The sequence below is a fragment of the Dasypus novemcinctus genome, chromosome 3 (assembly GCF_030445035.2).
Source record: "Dasypus novemcinctus isolate mDasNov1 chromosome 3, mDasNov1.1.hap2, whole genome shotgun sequence".
In the NCBI taxonomy this organism is placed as follows: Eukaryota; Metazoa; Chordata; class Mammalia; order Cingulata; family Dasypodidae; genus Dasypus; species Dasypus novemcinctus.
This window is the reverse complement of record NC_080675.1, coordinates 35,038,498-35,054,284: the sequence shown is the minus strand read 5'-3', so window position 1 is coordinate 35,054,284 and position 15,787 is coordinate 35,038,498. Positions and strand designations below refer to the sequence as shown.

Sequence of the window (15,787 nt, the reverse complement as noted above, 5' to 3'; positions counted from 1 at the left end):
AAATTCCTTTTATTCTGGCACACTTTACAGCATCTCAGAGATCTTCAGGTCAACAGGAAAATTTCATTTAGAATTTTAACAATCTGTTCAAACTGACCAGAAATAATTTTCTTTTTCATTTTAGGTACCCCAGTAATTAAAGAGGATGATGAAGAAGAAAACTAACTCCACATTTTCCACTTTGTGTTAACTTATTTAAATGTTATAAGAACAATAGTTAATTTTTGTATAATTGTCTATTTTAAAGAGTCTGTGTGGGGCAAAATGTTCTTAAGATAAATCTCTCATTCCCATCTTTTAGTTTCTTAATTTACTCAAACATTGTTTCTTCCCCAAAATGGTAACAACTATATATATATTCTAGTCCTGTTTTTACAAACTATAAATTTTCAACTTCTGTCTGTTATGTCCTATGTGACTCCATCTACTGAAACCTATATAGACTAATTGCTTTTAACAACAAAGGAACAAATGTGATTCTTTACTAAATTTGTTTAGATTTTTTTAGGCTCAGCATTTTAAAAGGTGTACTTAATTTTTTAATCTATAGACCATATTTCCTGGAGGTCCATCTCCTAATGATTCAGAAGCACAAATGTATCATGCCTTTGGTTCAGAAGGTAGCAGGGTGATGGAAGGAGCTCCTTGTATAAATACAGCAGTACCCTAGGTCCAAGATCCCAAAATCCAACTGGAAAAGCTATGGTGAAAGAGGAAGAGTTAATATTGTGGAGGCCTTCTATCCCATTTATATTTACTTACTTGGTTTTTTTTTCTCTTCAAAAATGTGTGCATTATCAACTGGAATTTTCAGTTGTTTACAAGCATGACCACTGAAGTCACAGTGCACAGCCATTCTGTGATACAGATGTGGGTTAAAGTGACTGTCACAATCATTTCTTTTCCAGTAGTATAGTCATGTTACTTACGTCGACCTGGTTTAGGCACTCTTTGGTTTAAAGCAGTAGTTACAGTTGAATTCCTGACCTAAATGCTGGCCAGTGATATATGTCAAAATTTGCCATGACTTTGGTCTGGTGAACTTCATGGTTGGGGAAGTGATTGTAATAGTTATAAGGGTATAGAACTTAAAGACTGGATTTGGTACCTTTCAATAAATGAAACTTAGTATTTCAAAATATATTTTTTGAGAAGTTCTAAGTTTAACAGCTCTTAAAATGTATCACGTAAGTGTTGTGGAGGGAAGAGAGATGTTTCATTATGGAATCCTAGGCAAATTGGCAATATTTTTGAGGATTGCTTCCTTGTCAAGCACTGTAGGTGATTTAACCTCAAAATTGCCAAAGTGATAGTTAGATGCAGAGCTTCGAATTTATTGCGTAAGTTTAAAAAGTTTATGGTATTTCTCTTTCTGGAAAATGCAAGACATTGTAAGTCAGTAACCAGATGAAGACCATAGCAGGCCATGGCTCAATCGCTAGTAAATTGCAGAGAAGTCAGGGGCCGTCTGCCAAATTGTGCCTAAAATCTCTCAACCAGAAACTATTGATTCTTGTTTCCCCATCTACTTTTGTGATTTTACATGAGTAAAATCATAGTTTAAGAGGGGGGAGTCATTTTTTAAAAGTGGTTGCTCAAGTAGTCCTGGGTTTCAGTAGTTTTCAGCTATCACTTAAGTATTACTTGACTTCTCTAAGAGTCCCTTTGATCAGAAGGGACCACTGCTTTGACAATCAACTCTAAATATAAACAAAGGAAAAATTAGTCCAACATCTTCTTATCTTTTATCTTTTCCTTACAATCTGATCATAAGTATACCTTCACTCTACTCTGACTGGCTTATACATTCAAAGCCTTTGGGGATCTCTTTTGTGAACCATAAGGTAATGAGACTTCATCCTCCTTGGTGGTGTGAAGGCCCACCATAAGCTGAGAGAAAAGATGATCTTCTTTACTTGTAGTTTACACATCATCGAGTAGGCAAGCTTGAAGCCATATCACTAATGTATGGATACATTTTCTATAAGTTACCCTGGAAGTGAATATAATAGGGAATGAATGACTTCATAATGAACTTATTTGTAAAATGGCTTACAATTTCAGCATTTTATTTTTCTGAATTCTGTAAAATAGAAACTGATTTTCTCCTTTTTTATTAGTTTTTTCATCACTGATATTCCTCAGAGAAATGTAAGGTGCTTTTTCTGTGTGTTTCACACAAAATTCATTTTCTTTTCCATTCAACAAATATTTGAATGCCTCTTTATATCCTTTTCATGGAATCAAATCCAGAATTCATGCCATTAGAAAATGGAAGGTAGGGTATATTGAGAAGTTCAGGATACTCTCCAAAATCATTCCTCAAATTATCCTTTACCTCTGTAAATTTAGCTGATATTAAATGCCTTTGGTTTATATCTCCTGGATTAGAAATTTGAACTATTTGCAGTGGATTCTCTCTAATAGCATTATGCTATTTAGTGCGGATCATTTAAACTTTTTACTTCTTTCAAAATGATGGTAGAGCTCTGGAATCAATATTTTAGTTTTTCACAGGAAATTTGATCTTAGTTTACTAAGGAATTCAACTTTTCTATATTCCCTAACTCTAAGCCTACAGCTGTATTACCTGACCAGGCCGTGAAAGGTTTTTGTGTTCTCTGTTGATAGGAATTTGTTCCTTCAAACCAGTGTTTCTCAACCTTGACACAGTTGACATTTTGGGTTTGATAATTCTTTGTGGTGGAGGCTTGGCTTCTACTCACTCCCCAGTTGTGACAACCAAAAATGTCTTCAGACATTGCTTCTGCCCCTCGGGGTGGGAAGAGCCCACCCCTGGTTGAGAAGCAAGTGCTTTATACCAACATTGCTGTTGTTCAGGATCCATTCATGGTCTCTCTGCAGCCATATGCCACCTGAGTTGTAGCAGATGAGAGAAGGGGATGCACTTAATAATAGTGGGTGGAAGGAAATGACACTGGTGTTTCCCTTTTTTGTAATGCTTATTTTCATAATTTTTACAGAACTTTAGAAACTCAGGGTTGGAAGATTTAACTTATCTGTTTACAGCAGGGTCTTAACTTTTCATTTCTCAGCATTCTTGCTTATCTTATGACAGTGATCATTAATGTACCTTTCCCTTAATAGCATCAGAATCCAACTTTATCATAGATTTTGCTTTGTCTCTAAACATTTTGAATATACTTTAGAAAAAGGATCATCCCTCCTTAAGTGTGATTCAGTCCAATAATTCTTTGAATTCTACAGACTGTAGCATCATTAAATACATAAAAATAATGCATAAAATTGGTAATCATATGTAAAAGTTAGCTGGTATAGGCATTGATTTTGGATATGATCAGAAGAGTGTCTAGGCTATAACTGGTCAATTACCTGGTGTGGGTACTGAATCCATTCCACACATGGAGATGATGTAAGACACTTAAATGTGATTCTTGTGTGCAGAAATTCCATGAATAGGTGCTTCTTCTGATACCTTTTACCAGTGTCTAAAGCAGAATAAGGAAGAATAAGAAATGAATCCTCACTGTTAATTTATTCTTAGAATTGGTGATGTATAAATAGAATTGAAAATAGTTATCTCTGTGACCCAGAATCTTCTACCTCTTGTTCTTAGGACTAAATGGAAAAGTGTAGGGCCCAGAAAAGTTGGATTTAATATTTCACTTTAAAAAATTGGGGGAAGTGTCAAAACTTTGATCATTAATAGAGCAGTTAATCTTTCTAACTGCAGTCAGCCTGTCAGTTCTCTAAGCCCTTTACACATTATAAGTATTAGTAAAGACAGAAAACAACTGAACTGCAAATAACCTTTTAGCAGAAATTTATTCCTTTGACACACATTTTCTTTACTTGGGCTGCATAATATTTCTGTAAATAATGAAATGTAAGACAAAATTCAGTGTAGGAGGGCTGGTACTTCTGGCAGTTAACTTGACCACATATTCCTTTATCCTCACTCTAACTAGCATGTCTCATTTTATTCTTTTTGTTAAACCAGAAAATAGGTGCAATAAGGTAATAAGGGTTATGTTTAAAGTCACTGTACTTTTAGAAATCCCTTATCTGTATATCTATTCCTGCCTTTTTATAAACCAGTGACTGCAAAAGAAGAAAACCGAAAGGAAATAAGACTTGAGTCTTACCTTTTTCTGATCTAAGATAAATTGAATAAAACTTTTTACTTGATACTTATTTGGAGAAGTCATAACTGGATTCTAGTTAATTTCCCATATATTGGGCAGGTTAAAGGGGAACCAGTCAACCAAAATAAGATCTAGCAAATTTAACAAGGGGTGGGGAAGAGTAAACTATTTTGCAACAGATGCATACTTTAAAATTATGAACTGGATATTGGTAGAAAGTACTTTCAAAGGGCAGATGGGTAAGTACCTAGCCTGTACATATATGTTCAAGAATCAAACCGCACATGCTTGTTCTAAGCCCACATCAACTAGTCAGAGTTGGGATTTCCCTGATTTCCCAAATTGGTACCATCTTCCCTGTCTGCTACAACCATGGTCATCCGTCTGGGGGATATGTCAAGTTGAATACCCCTACTCAGAATAGAAACTTAGTGAGGTACCTTTTCCATATCAACATTTTAAAATTTGATTTAGATTTCAGCTAAAATACGTTGTGACTAATGTTATGAGTGGGAAGCTCTTTGCTTCTTTGATTAACAGGGTGCCTGCCTGCCTCTGAGGGGCTATTGCCTGGAGATCAATCCCACCAAAAGACTGCTGAGTTGGAAGCCGAAGAGAATATACATAGAACCAGTTACTTCTTCCAGGTTGCATTCTTGATCACGAGTGTCATTCTAATCTTTGGCTTTAGAACCAACTCCAATCTGAAGAACATTTTAACATCTGTTAATACTTTGGTAATAATTTTTTATACACAGGCATTTTGTAGCATGACCTTATGACTAAACATATTGTTAAATTATTTAGAAATGTTGGTTTCTGAATGTTATTTTGTGTGACTTAAGATAGTAATAAATTGTGTTATTTTATATTAAAAAATTATATCATCCTTGGTTTTATGGCCATTAGTTTTAGCTGATATAGAGCAACTATGTGAATTTCCAAAGATATTCAATTCTGAAAAAAATTCAGGCTTTGGGTAAATTTTTATTCCATGCAGTTTTTCTGTGTGTGTGAGGGAGAGAAAAGTATTCTTTATGCTGGTTGTTTTGTTTTGTTTTTCCCCCAGCAGTTCACTGCTAATGATAATCTCTCCCAGGTTTGTCAGCCTTCTCCAAAATGGGCACTATTTCAAATTATTAGGCTCCTGGAAAGAGCCTTTACAGGGACAGCAAGTTATTGCTACACCTGACCATTCCTCCTCTCCATACTTCGAGAAGTACACAAGGTAAAAGTTAGATGACAGGCCCTTGAAATGCAGTCTCCTGAAATAACCTGACCTTGGCCAGCCCATTTTTGATACATATGAAACAGGAGGAATCCTTGACTATCAGTCACACTAGACATTTTGTAATCACTATTCTGTGGTATCAGCTAAAATGTAATTGTGGTCATAGGAAAGGAGTATAGCACAGATTCCACTTCTTAATCCATAATTCTTTGGTTATAAGGATGTTTCTTGCTGCTGTCCTCCCTTAAAAAGCAAAAAGACTTAATTTCCAAGCCTATAGAAAGAAGCCTTAGTTCAAAACATATACAGCTTATTTTCAGTTGTTTCCTATCACAGAAGATGGACATCTAGGACCCTGACATTGTTTTATATTTTATAGATATACTATACATTATATATAATTAAATAAAAGTCAGACTCCTAGGTGATGATCCTCCTTCCTATGATGCAATCAATTCTACAACTGTAAAAGATATATCTCTCTGGAGAGGGGTGAAAAAATGAAGAACCTGTTATTTGTTTTTAAAAATGTGTGTGTGTGTATATATGGGGGCTGGTTGGGGTGTGTGTGTGTGTGTGTGTGTGGTGGGAATATATGGTGAGGGGTAGAAGACTGTGGCATAGTGTACGTGTAGTGCCGCACAGGAATGAGTGGAAAAATGTGTTTAAGATGGGAATGTAGATGGTAAGTGGATGTGGCTCAACAGATAGTGCATCTGCCTACCATACAGGAGGTCCAAGGGTTGGATACCCAGGGCCTCCTGTGGTGAGCTGGCCCACGAGCAGTGCTGCTGTGCGCAAGGAGTGCTGGCCTATGCAGGGATGCCCCCGCTTAAGGGTGCCCCCCACCCCCCGTGCAAGGAGAGCCACCCCGCGTGAAAACACAGCCTGCCCAGGAGTGGTGCCAAACACACGGAGAGCTGACGCAGGAAGATGACACAACAAAGAGAGACACAGATTCCCACAGTGCTGCCTGATGAGAATACAAGCTGACACAGAAGCACACACAGCGGACGGACAGAGAGCAGACAATGGGGGAGGAGGGAAGAGAAATAAACAAACCTTAAAAAAAAAAAGGGGGGAATGTTGAGGTGAAAGGGACATGTGTAGAGGGAAGGTGGAAGGTGTGGGGGTGGGGGAATAATGCAGGAGGGTGGTAAAAACATGGGAAGTGAGGACATGAGTGCAGAGAAAAATCTGTAAGGACACGTACCATTAGCATTTATATATAAATTTTGTACCTATGATTGCTATGAGTCTCTGATTTAAAAACCTTGATGAGTAGGGGAAAATGCCCCTGAACCATTAGCTACACATAATTTCAGAATTTATTAAGATCTCTAAAAAATGGACACCTTCTATCTCTGCAGTCAAATAAATATGTTCTAACCCATATTTCCTTTAAGCTTTTAATACAAAACATTCATTTTACACCTGAATGTGGGATGTTAGTTATTTCTTCAGTGAAACAAATTTTTTTAGCTGAAAAGGGATTCAAAAAGGGAGAAAAGGCAATGCCAGACAGAACCTCCCTAAACCCTATTTCAGAATTACTTAAAAATTTTTGAAAGTTAACATTTTGTCCATTTAACCGTCTAATATTTCCCTTGAAGAAAGCATGTTAAAACTGAATACATTAAAAGAAATTACAACTTAAACTCACATAGTGATATAAAAACGAAAATATCAAAGTTTGATTCTTTAAGGAAAAAGTCCTCATTAAAAAAGGATGTAGAGCTTAATTATACTAATTTTTGACAGGAAAAAACTCGAAGACAATGGAATTTTTAAAATATTTTTATTAGCATATATCTGTTTGATAATTTCAAACTGAGAAGCAATCAGCATGAACAAGGAAACCTATTCATCCACAAAGATATGAAGTAGGGGAATGGATTACTCTGGCGGGCTCATATCACCCTCTCATGCGATTTATATCTGATTGTTGTACAGTGATAAATTCCTGATTTACACACCTCTACAGTTGCAGTATTTTTCTAACATCCCATTTTGTAGTCGCAGAATCCTTTTCAATTAATCAGGATGTTTAAAGATGAGAACTCTGCACTTTCAAGCTAAATAATGTATAATATCTAATAAACTCATATTTCTTTCCATTAATATAAACCAGGAACAATTTACTGTAAGCACAAGAACTATTCACGATATTAGTTAACAACAGTTCACATTTTTACTGAGCGCTTCCTGTGAGCCAGGCCATACAAATGTCTGAACATGCAATTTCTCATTTAATTACCTCGTTGGGAAGCGGACAGTTTCACTTGTTTTTCACAACTGACGATGCCACGATGCCAGCTCGCACTGAGCACGTGTCGGGGCTTTTACCCGGCATTTCAGCCAGCATGATGCACTTGTACTGTAGCAGCTCACGGTGCTCACTTGCAGTTTTACGAATGTTACATTAATACGCAGGCCAGAACCCCCCGTCCCCCCCCCAAAAAAACACAAACAAACCCACAACAGAACACGTCTAAGGCTTTACTAATCAGAAACACATCTATAAGACACGAACAACGGACCACCAGCTGTGATCTCGGTCTGCACTAAATGCCCCTTTCCCAGGGACTCAGAAGTGCCCCTCCAGGCCTAACTGCAGGAGGGCGGCCTCCGCCTCCTCCTCCTCCTCCTTGGCCTCCTCCTCGCGGATCTGCACCAGCAGCTGGAAGAGGTTAGGGGCCGGCCCTTCGGCAGCCCCCGTCAGCCACAGCTGCCTCCGGATGGCCCCGCTGTGGCTGGCCCCGGCGATGACCTGCTCCAGGCGCGCCTGGTTCACGTTATCTTTATCTATGGCCCCTTTGTCCACCACCTTCTGCAGCAGGGGCTCCAGGCGAATGACATAAGCGGATAACTTCTCTCCCGGGTTCTGGTACGTGTTGAGAAATCTGACCTGCGCATCCCTAGAGCTCTCCACGCTCCCGAACACCTGCTCAAGAGCCTTCAGGCATTCGGTGGTGGTGATGGCAGGGTTGTTGGTCTTGAGGATGCGAATGACATCAGAGGCGGGGCCTCTAAGGCTCTCAATCAACCGCCGCCGCTTTTCCACATCGGACACCTGCCACTCCTCCATGACCTCATTAGTGTGCTCCAGCCAGGGATCGAAAGTCTCCTCCCCAGGCCCCGGGATGTCCCTCCCTGAGAACAGTGTCAGCTTCTTGTACCATATGGACTCAACAAGAGGCTGAATAACGTTATCCAGAATATAATTTAGCATCTCTGCTGGCATTTCTGGGCCCGGGACCGGAGCGGGGTTCTGAAACCCAAGGACCCGGGCAACATCTTGCACGGTCCACCCCTCTCTCGCCAGGAAGAGATGCAGCCTTTCTAAAAACTCCGCATCGGAAGTTGGGGGCTTAAAGACCACTTTCCAGACCCCGCCCTTACCCGGCATCTCCCGGGGGATGGCGGCGTAATCGACAGCGCCGGTGAGCTCTAATAAGGCTGCTTTCGCATTCTCTTCCCTCCAGAACATTCTCCCAAGCACTCGATAGGGTACCTGGGGCATGGCCGCCTGAAGGGTCTCTTCGATTTCAGCCTCGTCACAATTTACTGGGATCCCCCAGACCAGCAGGGCTCTCTGGGAGTTCACATCCATCCCCCTGCACCAGTCTTCCAACAGTGTCATCGCCATTTTCTCAACTATCAGGCGGTGCCAATTCTACAAGCACGGATTCGATCGCGGCTCAGGCCAGAACAATGCCCGACGCCCCCACAAATAAGCCCGACGGAGGCAAGCGTGCACAACTAACAACTGACCCCCAAGTCCTGCCCTCGCCCTTCCCCTGCCTTGCAAAGTCCTCCGCCCCGAAGTCCGTCAGGGCGTTCTCCGAGCGAGGCCTCGAGCAGCTCAGCCACGGCAGTCACGCGGCCGGCGCCATCTTGCGTCTCGGGTCGGCTCCGCGGTCGAGCCCCGCCGAAGGCGAAGAGCGAGGGCGGGTCGCGAAGGCAGGAGGCGCGGGGCCCGAGAGGCCGCCGGGGTGTGGTCGCGGGGCGTCGCCGCCTCTGCTCGCAGCCGGGCCGCCCGGCACGCGCGGCAGCTCCGGGCGTCGATGCGGCGTCGGCGGCCGGGGCTCGGCCTTCGGGGCGGGGGTCTGACGGACGAGGACTCTGCGGTCCACGGAGGAAGAGACTGTCCCGGGGCGGCAGAGGCGGCGGCCGGGCTAGCAGGGCACGGCTTTCTCCACGGGTGGCCCTCTGGGCGGCGCGGACGACCGGGGACCGAGGCGGCTACGGCGCTGGAAGGACGGAGAGGTAAGGCTGTAGGCGGCAGAGACGAGGTAGGGCAGGGACGGCCGTGCGCGGCGGCCGCAGCGGTCTCCGAGCAGCTCGGCGACCTCAGGGTCCGCCTCGCCGCGAGCCGAGGCGTTAGTGCCGCAGTGGCGAGCGCCGCCGGACTCGCAAGCGGCTTTCGGCGAGCCCCGCCCCCGCGCAGAAAGGGCGCCGTTGTAGCCATGGCAACGGTGTCCCAGGCGACCGGAGATTCGCGCGCTCCCGCGGCGGGCCGGGTCCGTCCGTTTCCATGGGGCCAGCGAGGGGCTCCGGGCCCTGGTTTTCTTTGATGGCGCATTTTCTTTTTCACATTTTCCAGATTTTTTTTTTAACGATCAATAAATACTGCTCAGCACCGTGTTTAAAAAATAACGACCTAATTCTGAAGCGGACTTAAGATGATATTGTGGCAAGTGGCACCCATCATGCAGGCTTGTCATTCAACTAGTCTATACTGAATAATAAAATCATCAGCACCCCGGCCAGCTCTGTACCCTCCCTGTGTCATCCCAAGGAAACCACAGCGTTGAAGGTGTGCCATTTATGTTTTTGTATGAGATACTGAGTTTATTTTCTTGTCTGAAACTTGGTAAAAGAAATATTTCTACCCAGTCACTTTTTGTAGCAAGGTCAACCAGTATTATTTCTCTTGTCCTGGCGTCATTGACAATGGGCTGGTGAAACAGAATCCTCATGGTTAAAAAATGTCCCGTGTAATCCCCTGCATTCAAATCAAGGCCTAATTACCTCAATCCCAGACAGTGAAAATCCCCCCAAAGGAACACAGCATTCAACTCTGAATTTTTAAAACCTTATTTAATAAAAGGTTTAAAGATACAGAATAACGTTCAAAAGTAAATAAGTTACATAGGTACATTACAATCACATCAGCAAGATTTTCTTTAGTGTATTAATTTTTTTTTTATAAAAAGCACACAAAAAATAAAATCTTCAGTCTGGTCTATCACAACTGTACAGCAAAAGAGGTAATATTTATATGTATGTACACTATTTTAATATGTAACAGTCTTTTTAAAAAAGGGTGCCACAGGCAGCAAACACACAAAAGGCAGTGTCTGATCATTTTTTTTCCAAAATAAAAGGAATATACTTATTTATATGCCATTAAAGTATTTGTACAATAATTACAGACTGTCAAAGCGTTCCTGTGCTCTGTCCACTCCAACAAGACCTTCAACTTAAAGAGACTAATGGAAAAGGGATACAGCTGCAAATTGTTAGAGGCAGATACTAACAGCCAAATGTGGGGAGGATGCAGAATTGTCTTATCAAAATATGCATACTTCCTGTAAACCTAAGGACTTAGGCTTGCCAGTCTGGTAATAAATACCATCCCAGAAAAGTAAGCCCCCGTGAAAACATACTTAAACAGCTGAGGCTGAAAAATATGTTGTCTTCCTCCTTCATCTTAACATCTGGCACATGAGAAGAAAGAGGTTAGGTCACTGAGGCAGTTAAATATAGGCGATCCCTTTAGTTAAGAAGCAGCACGGGACCTCCGTGCTAGGGGTGGACCTCACTTAGCACAGCAGGAGGTGGGGCGGCAGAAAGGACTCGAAGGGGCTGCTGAAGGCATGGAGGCCAGCGCTGGCAACACTGCCTCCGTGGGTGGGTAAGAGACCTCAGAAAGGTCTGGAATACAGGCACTAGGTCAGTGTCATGCCCTTAGCCAAATGCAGGTGGAGGCTGGGAGATGGATGTGGTGGGACAGTGTGGGAGGACATAATAAAGCTGGAGGTGCTTGTCATTTAACTTCCTAAAACAAAGAACTCTGAAGAGAAGAAAAAGGATGAGCCAACTGTGTTCACAGGGGAAAGCACCATGAAAGATATACATACCAGCTTCAACAGCTGTACTACTTTATTGGCAGGGCGCCTGCCACAAATGCATCTGCCCCACACTGCATTTCTAGATATAAATCCATCCAGAAGTATGGATCTCCCTAAAAGATGGCATCTGGTGTGTAGGCTGCTGGACGGTTAATACTTTACCCACCTACATTCACCTGGTCTGGTCTCCATGAGCACAGAAGAAATCACTTTCTTGTTTAAAATAAAGATGTCAAAGGACTGGATGCCACCACTGGACAGCAGGGTCACATGTGGCTAAAGGAGGTTTCTGTTACCACATGTCCATAGAGGGGTCTGAAACTAAATACAGTTTAAACACGGAAAAAAAAAAAGTGGACAGAAGTAGCACTTTGGGGTTAAGCTGAGAAGGCACTCATATTACACAAGTGATTTAAAAGAAAGCCTAAATTTGCTACCCTCCTGCTTCCAGAGGGTGTACCAGATCTTTGCAGTCGTGGGACACTGAGCTTATAGAAGTCTATGGAGGAAACTAATTGGGAAGTTGGAGATCTACAGAGTCGTCCAGGAGTCTAGATGGAGAAGAATTTTGTTACTCATATACTCGGGGTCCTGTAGAACCACACAAATGCATAAATGAATGCTGAAAAATACCTCATAGTGCATAGTTGAAAAACAAAACTCTCCACACTCTCAGTTACCAACACAATGCTTCCAGTGGCTCTTTCTTAAGGAGTAGCAGAATGAATACTTGGAGGTGCCTTCCCAACATGGTGACCTGCCACACACTTTCATTCACTTAGAACTTCTTTTATGTAGCTCAAGTTGAGTAACAAGTGCAGAAAAATAACTCAGCCCTCCTCTGGGACTTGCAAGTGAAGGGGCTTCCAGAACCTTCCGCCTCAGTGACTTCATGCCAGTTGCGGCTTCTTCAAGCCAGAATCTAGGCCTGACAAACAAAACTAGAATTCTGGTCTCCTGCCAACCCCCTCAGGCGATTTGAAAGCACTGCCAGAGAAGAGGTAGCAAACACAAACTGCCTTTGGTCTCCCATATGCTCCAGCCAGTCTACGTGTGGCTTTGGTGACAACCTCCACCTTTCTACCATCTTTCAGTGCTGCCATCATTCCTATGGGCAAGAGCCTTGGGAGCAAAAGTGTGGGGACCTTAAGGTTTTGGGAATGGGGGGAGGGCGCAGGGGAGTGGTGCCAAGGTGCCTTGTTTGGGAATAAATGCACTTGGGCCTCTGGAAAGCAGGAGGCCTCTGGTCCCTGAGAGGATGTTAAAAATTAAATATTAAGAATAAATAAATAGCTCCCGAATGACACGAGTCAAGGAATGAAGGCTCCTTTCCAATCCAGTTAGGAGACCTCCCTCTCCCAGGGAAAGATCCAGAAATCTCCAGCGTGCAGGACCGGGGGCTGAGCTGCGGGCATCAGCGCTGGATAGGCTGAGGTGCGTTAGGGAGCAGCTGCTGAGGGCAGGACAGAGGCAGGCAGGGAGCTTGCACCCAGGAGGAACAGGCTATTCTGGGTTGCTGGGGATCACCCAGACCTCGCAGGCCAGCGCTAGACTCAACCCCAGCAGCCTCCAGGGCCCAAAGGTATTTGGCAAAGAGGTGGGAAGCAGGAAGAGCCAGGTTTGCCAAAAGCGTCCTCTGGCCTGACTTCCTGTGCAGTTTCCTTCCTTCCAGCAGGCTGAGAGTTCAGACTGGAACACTAGTCCCTTCCCCAGACGCTAGAGAAAATGGTCCAGGCCCAGCAGGGCTGCTAGCAGGCAGCACAGGAGTAGATACCTGTCCTCAGACTCTCCCACGATGCATTCTGGTGGCCTCCCTCCCAGGAGGTGGCCTGAGAACAGGCTGCCCAAGCCGCTTAGGCCTGGACCACCACACTCCCTTCCAGGGAGCATGTTTTTCCCGGTTTGGGCCAGAGCCTGTGCAGCTTTTGAGGCCCTCTGGGGAGAGGGAATAATGCTGCAAGGGGGGTGAGTTTGTGCTTGGCTCGCCAAGGCGGCTTCCTGGAGGCTGAGGGGAGGAGTGGGAGGCAAGGAGGAAGGGCAAAGAGCACACAGCAGCAAAGGTCAGAGTGTGAGGCAGCTGTGGCAGAGGCCAGAGCCCCTCTGGAGGGGGCAGCCCAGGCGGGGACTCTCACAGGTCCACAAAAACAGGAGGACAACTTCCAACAGACCAAATGCAAAGAGAACTGGCTCCGGCTGCCCATTAACATTGCTCCTGGGGCCTTTATAAATAAAAGAGCCGTTTATTTTACTGTCTTGCTTTTCAGAGAAAAGTCCATGTGATTCTCTTCTCTCTCCCTCTTGAGGTTCCAGGGTGTTTCCAGGCGCTTCCGCACGCTGGCGCAGGGAGGGGCCTGGGAGCCCAGCAGAAGGGGACCAGGCCCTCCCTTCTGTCCAGCTGAGCCCTCCCTTTCATCAGCCCTTCTCGCCAGCGACGTTCTCATCCCGCAGGGCCTGCTGATGGGGGGAGGCTGCGGCAGCGGCCGCGGCGGCCTCCTTCTCTCTCTGTCTCAGAGCTGCAGCCTTCTTCTCTTGCTCTGCATGGCTCTTCATGTGGGCGCTGCGGCTTTTCACCTTGTAAAACACCCTGTAGCGGGGCACAGGCGGAGCTCATGAGGGGTCTGGTCCTCCCAGTATGTGTGTGTGTGCGCGCGAAAGAGAGAGAGAGATGGGGGCTCCAACGGGGGCCTCCCTGACCTGCCCCACGCCATGTGGCCCGCCCTCACCCTCACCTTCACCCAGCACCGAGGGGATGGGTTCCTGATTCAGTGCCATCATTCCTCCCTTCTAAAAGCTGCCAAGTGATGTCACTCCCCTAGAAACCCACTGAGCCAATCAGAAGACAAGGTGAAACCTTGGCTCCAGTACATCAGGCCCTGCCCGGCTGCCAGCCCCCCTGCTGGGTAGCAGCGGGGGCAGACTCTGCCATCTTACCTGCCACATTTTTTACAAGGGAAAGTGTTCTCCTGATTCTGAGTCTTATTAAACGTCTCTGGTTTTTTCTTCTTCTCCGAGAAAGGCAGTGCCCTCCGTGACTTCCCTGTCCCCTCCCTCGGCTTCTCCGAGGCCTGGCCACCAGCAGACCCTGGGGCATTGGGTTCGTGGCTTCGGAGGATGAGGATGTCATTGGCCTGGAAGGGATCAAACAAGGACAGCTGAGTTATCTGGGGAAGACAGGATCCAGAATTCTGGAATTTTAGGGAATGGAGAGCTCCTGCCAAGTGGGCAGTGACAGGAACTCCCTGCCTTCTCGGCAGCCTGTTGCATCTCCTGCCAGCTCACTCATCTATAGGTACAGTAATTCAGGGGGCAGCCCTAGCTGCTGCAGGACCTCTCAAAGTGTCTGACGGGAGCTGGTGTCTCAATAAGGCATGTGTTTGTTTTCTATCATTCAGTCCATTCGTGCCTTCATTCCACAAATGAGACTCAGGTCTGTGTGATGTGCCAGGTACTAGAAATACAGAGGTGACAGACGAAAGCCCCTGCCCTCAGACAGCTCATAGTTGAGGGGAAGGGACAGGCGTGCAGGCAGCTAGTCAGCATGACGCAGCATGGGAGGTGGGCGGAGGGGAAGAGGCAGGTGCTGTGGGAATGGAGAAGCAGTCCCCTGGCAAAGACTCAGGCAAGGTCCACCGACTGCTGGCCTTGGGCAGGAGAGGCCCAGATGGCCATTAGAGGTGACGAGTGTGTGCAAGTCAACCCTCACAGGAAAGCGTCCACAGACGTCAGAAGAACTTGACAGAGCGAATACATGGGGCACAGCTCTTGGTGCAAAAACAAGGCTCAGAAGGCAGCGGACGTGGCTCAACTGATAGCGTGTCCCCCTACCATACGGAGGGCCCAGGGTTCAAACCCAGGGCCTCCTGACCCATGTGGTGAGCTGGCCCATGCGCAGTGCTGATGTGCGCAAGGAGTGCCGTGCCACATGGGTGTCCCCCGTGTAGGGGAGCCCCCACGTAGGAGAGCCCCACATGCAAGGAGTACACCCCTTAAGGAGAGCCGCCCCACGTGAAAAAAAAATAAGCGCAGCCCACCCAGGAGTGGCACTGCACACATGGAGAGCTGACACAGCAAGATGACACAACAACAACAAAGAGACACAGTTTACCAGTGCGGCCTGACAATGCAAGTGGACGCAAAAGAACAAACAGCAAATGGACACAGAGAGCAGACAATGGGGGGGATGGGGAGAGAAATAAACAAATCTTTAAAAAAAAAAAAGGCAGCAAAGCTTGGTGTGCTTACCATTTCTGGGTTTTTTCTGGGGGCAAAAGGGTACAACCGAAATTAAAAAG

At 45.2% G+C, this 15,787-nt stretch overlaps 3 protein-coding genes across 5 annotated transcripts in view; 1 reads left to right on the top strand and 2 right to left on the bottom strand.

The window, feature by feature from the left end:
- The window catches only part of LOC101441550 (acyl-coenzyme A thioesterase 6), a 123,466-nt gene extending 118,460 nt beyond the window's left edge, over positions 1-5,006 (top strand). For both annotated transcript variants that reach the window (XM_004455113.4, XM_058293093.2), the window contains exon 9: positions 125-5,006. In XM_004455113.4, the coding sequence (XP_004455170.2) occupies positions 125-165 (41 nt within the window). In that variant the 3' untranslated portion in view covers positions 166-5,006. The remainder of the gene's footprint in view (positions 1-124) is intronic.
- A 2,133-nt stretch (positions 5,007-7,139) lies between these two features.
- On the bottom strand, positions 7,140-10,103 carry PNMA1 (PNMA family member 1). The gene has a single exon (XM_004484970.4). The coding sequence runs from the start codon at positions 9,005-9,007 to the stop codon at positions 7,946-7,948; it is 1,062 nt and encodes a 353-aa protein (XP_004485027.3). The 5' UTR covers positions 9,008-10,103; the 3' UTR covers positions 7,140-7,945.
- A 339-nt stretch (positions 10,104-10,442) lies between these two features.
- The window catches only part of MIDEAS (mitotic deacetylase associated SANT domain protein), a 72,326-nt gene continuing 66,981 nt past the window's right edge, over positions 10,443-15,787 (bottom strand). For both annotated transcript variants that reach the window (XM_004455123.4, XM_004455122.5), the window contains exons 12-13: positions 14,427-14,623; positions 10,443-14,079 (exon numbers count right to left, since the gene is read on the bottom strand). In XM_004455123.4, coding sequence (XP_004455180.1) covers positions 13,908-14,079; positions 14,427-14,623 — 369 coding nt within the window. In that variant the 3' untranslated portion in view covers positions 10,443-13,907. The remainder of the gene's footprint in view (positions 14,080-14,426; positions 14,624-15,787) is intronic.

Coding starts and splice junctions, on each gene's coding strand:
- PNMA1 (XM_004484970.4), bottom strand. CDS start 9,007: ATGGCGATGACACTGTTGGAAGACTGGTGCAGGGGGATGGATGTGAAC.